Source organism: Lycium barbarum, chromosome 2 (genome assembly GCF_019175385.1).
Source record: "Lycium barbarum isolate Lr01 chromosome 2, ASM1917538v2, whole genome shotgun sequence".
NCBI classification, from domain to species: domain Eukaryota; kingdom Viridiplantae; phylum Streptophyta; class Magnoliopsida; order Solanales; family Solanaceae; genus Lycium; species Lycium barbarum.
In genome coordinates, this window is record NC_083338.1 from 112,862,845 (window position 1) to 112,867,519 (window position 4,675).

General features: G+C 42.5%; 1 protein-coding gene across 1 annotated transcript; it reads left to right on the top strand.

The window, feature by feature from the left end:
* Positions 1-310: 310 nt before the first annotated feature.
* Positions 311-3,658, top strand: LOC132621410 (uncharacterized; the record flags this gene model as incomplete). The annotated part of the gene is made up of 2 exons (XM_060335668.1): positions 311-2,395; positions 2,453-3,658. Coding segments are annotated over exons 1-2 (3,279 nt in total), but the record flags the coding sequence as incomplete, so codon positions are not given.
* Between the last annotated feature and the right edge of the window lie 1,017 nt (positions 3,659-4,675).

A 4,675-nucleotide genomic window follows, 5' to 3' on the forward strand; every position in this document is an offset into this window, starting at 1 on the left:
ATTGGACTTGTACCTCGCCCCCGTCTCTTCGGGAGTCTTGGTAGACTAATTGTATTCAGCATTTGATGAAACAGACACGATTTGAAATTGAGGCCTGAATCGAGTCTATGCTTTTGTTATTTTTGCCTCTAAACTTTGAAGTTCAAATGCAATTTTCAAGCCATGCTTTTATTTATATTTTTTCCGTCTTTGCTTAATTAATTTTCTTTTATTTTTCAGCAATCAAATTAACAAATCTGCCGATACTGTGAGTGTGACACATAATGAAACAAGCAAGCCCGTAGGAAATGCCGAGCAAGATTCTGAAGAATATGAAGGAGATATGCAACCCGAGGGATTAACTAAGGATTTTGAGTATTTTGAAAATAAGCCGAAACCAAATTTGGATGAAACGGAAATTATAAATTTGAGTAATTCAAAAATCATGATGGAAGTGAGAATCAGTGTCCATTTGACCCCGTCGCAGAGAGAAGAATTGATCAAACTCCTGAAGGAATATATAGATGTGTTCGCTTGGTCTTACGATGATATGCCCGGATTGAGCACTGACATTGTTTCGCATAAGTTGTCTCTTGATCCATCCTGTCCTCCGATAAAGCAAAAGAAAAGAAACATTAAATCAGACTTGAGCTTAAAAATCAAGGAAGAGATCTCCAAGAAGTTTGATGCCAAGGTCATTCGAACTACGATGTACCCCACTTGGCTAGCCAATATCGTTCCCGTGCCAAAGAAGGATGGCAAGGTTAGGGTATGCGTAGATTATCGGGATCTCAACAGAGCCAGTCCGAAAGATGACTTTCCCCTTCCAAATATCCATATGCTCATTGATAATTGTGCAAAGCATGAGTTGCAGTCTTTCATTGACTGCTACGCGGGATATCACCAAATCCTGATGGACGAGGAAGATGCAGAGAAAACAGCATTCATCACACCTTGGGGGGTGTATTATTATCGGGTGATGCCTTTCGGGCTCAAAAACGCAGGGACCACGTACATGAGAGCCATGACCACCATTTTCCATGATATGATCCATAAAGAGATTGAAGTCTATGTGGATGATATCATCATCAAGTCGCGAAAGAGCTCAGACCATCTGACGGATTTGAGAAAGTTCTTCGACAGGTTGAGGCGATACAATCTGAAGTTGAACCCCGCAAAATGTGCATTCGGTGTTCCTGCAGGGAAGTTGTTGGGTTTTATTGTGAGCAGGAGAGGCATAGATTTAGACCCCTCGAAGATAAAGGCTATTCAGGATTTGCCTGCCCCAAAAAGTCGGAAAGATGTGATGAGTTTCCTCGGGCGTCTCAACTACATCAGTCGATTTATAGCGCAATCAACGGTGATATGCGAACCAATAATTAAGTTGTTGAGGAAGGACGCTCCTACCAAATGGACTGAAGATTGCCAAAGAGCCTTTGACAAAATCAAAGAATATTTGTCTAGCCCGCCTGTTTTGGTGCCTCCAGAAGCTGGAAGACCTTTGCTATTGTATTTGTCCGTATCGGAGAACGCGTTTGGATGTGTATTAGGTCAACATGACGAAACAGGAAGGAAAGAGCGAGCAATATATTACTTGAGCAAAAAGTTCACACCTTACGAGGCACGGTATACGTTATTGGAACGCACCTGTTGTGCTTTGACTTGGGTTGCACAGAAGTTGAGACATTATTTGTCTGCATATACTACTTACCTCATCTCAAGGATGGACCCACTCAAGTACATCTTCCAGAAGCCTATGCCTACGGGGAAGCTAGCTAAGTGGCAAATGTTGTTGAGCGAGTTTGATATTGTGTTTGTTACTCAAAAGGCTGTCAAAGGGCAGGCGATAGCTGATCATCTTGCAGAAAATCCTGTGGGCGAGGAATACATACCCCTTAAAACCTATTTCCCGGATGAAGAAGTGTTGTTCATCGGGGAAGATATCGCAGAAGAGTACCCATGGTGGAGACTGTTTTTCGATGGGGCGGCAAATGCTAAAGGGGTCGGCATTGGAGCAGTTTTGATTTCAGAGTCAGGCCAGCACTATCCCATTTCAGCCAAAATCAAGTTCCCGTGTACCAATAATATGGCAGAATATGAGGCTTGTATTCTTGGCCTCAGAATGGCCGCTGATATGCATATACAGGAACTTTTGGTTATAGGCGATTCAGACTTACTGGTTCATCAAGTACGAGGCGAATGGACCACTAAGAACGGGAAGATACTTCCGTACTTGCGCTGCGTGAAAGATTTGTGTAAGAGATTCATCAGGGTGGAATTCAAACACGTTCCAAGAACACAGAACGAGTTCGCTGATGCTTTGGCCACTCTGTCTTCTATGATTCAGCACCCGGACAAGAATCCCATAGATCCTATCAAGATAAATGTGCACGATCAACAGGCACATTGCTTCTATGTGGATGAGGAGCCTGATGGAGAACCTTGGTACTACGACATTAACAAATATATTAAGACAGGAGACTATCCGGAAGGCATAACCAGTGTTCAGAAGAAAACACTTCGGAGATTAGCAAACCATTTTTTCCTAAGTGGAGAAATCCTGTATAGGAGGACTCCAGATTTAGGATTATTAAGATGTGTTGATGCTAAAGAATCGGCTCGGTTGATTGAAGAAGTGCATGGCGGTACATGTGGGCCTCATATGAATGGCTTTACTCTGGCCAAGAAAATCCTTCGCGCAGGCTATTTCTGGATGACTATGGAATCAGATTGTATCCGTTTTGTGCAGAAATGTCATCGATGTCAGATTCATGGTGATTTGATTCGGGTTTCGCCAAATGAATTAAATGTGACAAGTTCTCCGTGGCCTTTCACAGCTTGGGGTATGGATGTCATTGGTCCTATCGAGCCAGCCGCGTCGAATGGACACAGGTTCATTTTGGTAGCCATGGATTATTTCACAAAGTGGGTGGAAGCATCTTCGCACAAGTCGGTAACAAAGAAAGTGGTAGCAGATTTCGTTCGGAGCAACATTATTTGCCGATTCGGAATCCCAGAGTCAATTATAACAGATAATGGAGCTAATCTTAACAGTGATTTAATGCGGGAGATTTGCGAGACATTTAAGATTACTCATCGCAATTCCACTCCTTATCGCCCTCAGATGAATGGGGCAGTCGAAGCAGCCAACAAAAACATCAAAAGAATACTGAGGAAGATGATCGATAATTACAGGCATTGGCACGAAAAACTGCCGTTAGCTCTCCTCGGTTATCGCACTACTGTGAGAACTTCAACGGGGGCAGCACCTTATCTTTTGGTCTATGGGACAGAGGCGGTGTTACCTGCTGAGGTAGAAATACCATCTTTGAGAATCATCCAAGAAGCTGAGTTAAGTGACGCTAAGTGGATGCAGAATCGATACGAACAATTGATGCTCATTGACGGAAAGAGATTGAATATCGTTTGTCATGGACAGCTTTATCAGAATAGAATGGCCAAAGCTTTCAACAAGAAGGTAAGACCGAGGCAATTCAAAACAGGGCAATTGGTACTGAAACGCATATTCCCATGTCAAGATGAAGCCAAAGGAAAATTTGCAACTAACTGGCAGGGACCTTATATGGTTAATCGGGTATTGACTGGAGGAGCATTAATCCTAGCAGAAATGGATGGCGAAATTTGGCCGAAAGCTATCAACGCAGATGCCGTCAAGAGATATTATATTTAGAAACCTTCTTTTATTTGCATGATATATTCTTCAACACTTTTCCATGCAATAGCACTACTCTCCCGTAGCGAGACGCATGACAAACCTATATCGGGTTAGGTCTTTAAGATAGAATTTCTCTCAAATTTTATTTTTTCTTGTAATATGAACTACGCTAGACCTGATTCCCATGGGGGATACGTAGGCGGCCCGCATAGGCCTCGGTCACATTCTCACAAAACCTCAATATCCTTTTTGTATATTGAACTACGCTTGACCTGATTCCCATGGGGGATACGTAGGCGGCCCGCATAGGCCTCGGTCACATCATTTATTCTCCCCAATTGCATTTCCGCTTGTAATTTGAACTACGCTCGACCTGATTCCCCTAGTGGGATACGTAGGCAGCCTATGTAGGCTCGGTCTCGCCATTTTGAAAAGATCAACATCCCTTGCACCAGAAACCGGGACAATTTTTTTAAAGGGATCACCGTAAGACAACATCGACAGACTCGGGAGAATATTGTTCAACAGAGTCGTCAGGCAGAAGAAAACTTCGGAAAAGGGGCATTCGCTTTGTTTCACAATGTGTCACAGTTCCGAGTTCAGCAAAATTATTTATCACCATACATATAGTTTACTATGTCTATTTTTTTTTCGAAATAATGTGATTCTAATCAAACTGTTTACTAGTCGGCCAAGACTTAAAATGAGCGGAGGTTACAAGTTCATACGAAGCTGGAGGCACGAAGCGCAAGAGCCAGATTCCCAAGTCAACGCGAATCAACCCCCTCCCCAAACTTACAAAATTTTCTTTGGATGCAGGTTGCCAAGTTGCAGGAGCGAAATAGGCACGACCTTGTAATGATGGCGCGTCAAACGGTTTGAACATTCTTCTATCAATTATGTCTTCAAATATAAATAACTTTCGGCGATCGCAATAAGCTAATCTTGAAAATTATTTTCTTCAAATATATATCAACGCACAAATATTTTGTATTGCCTTCGAATACATTGCTTTTATTT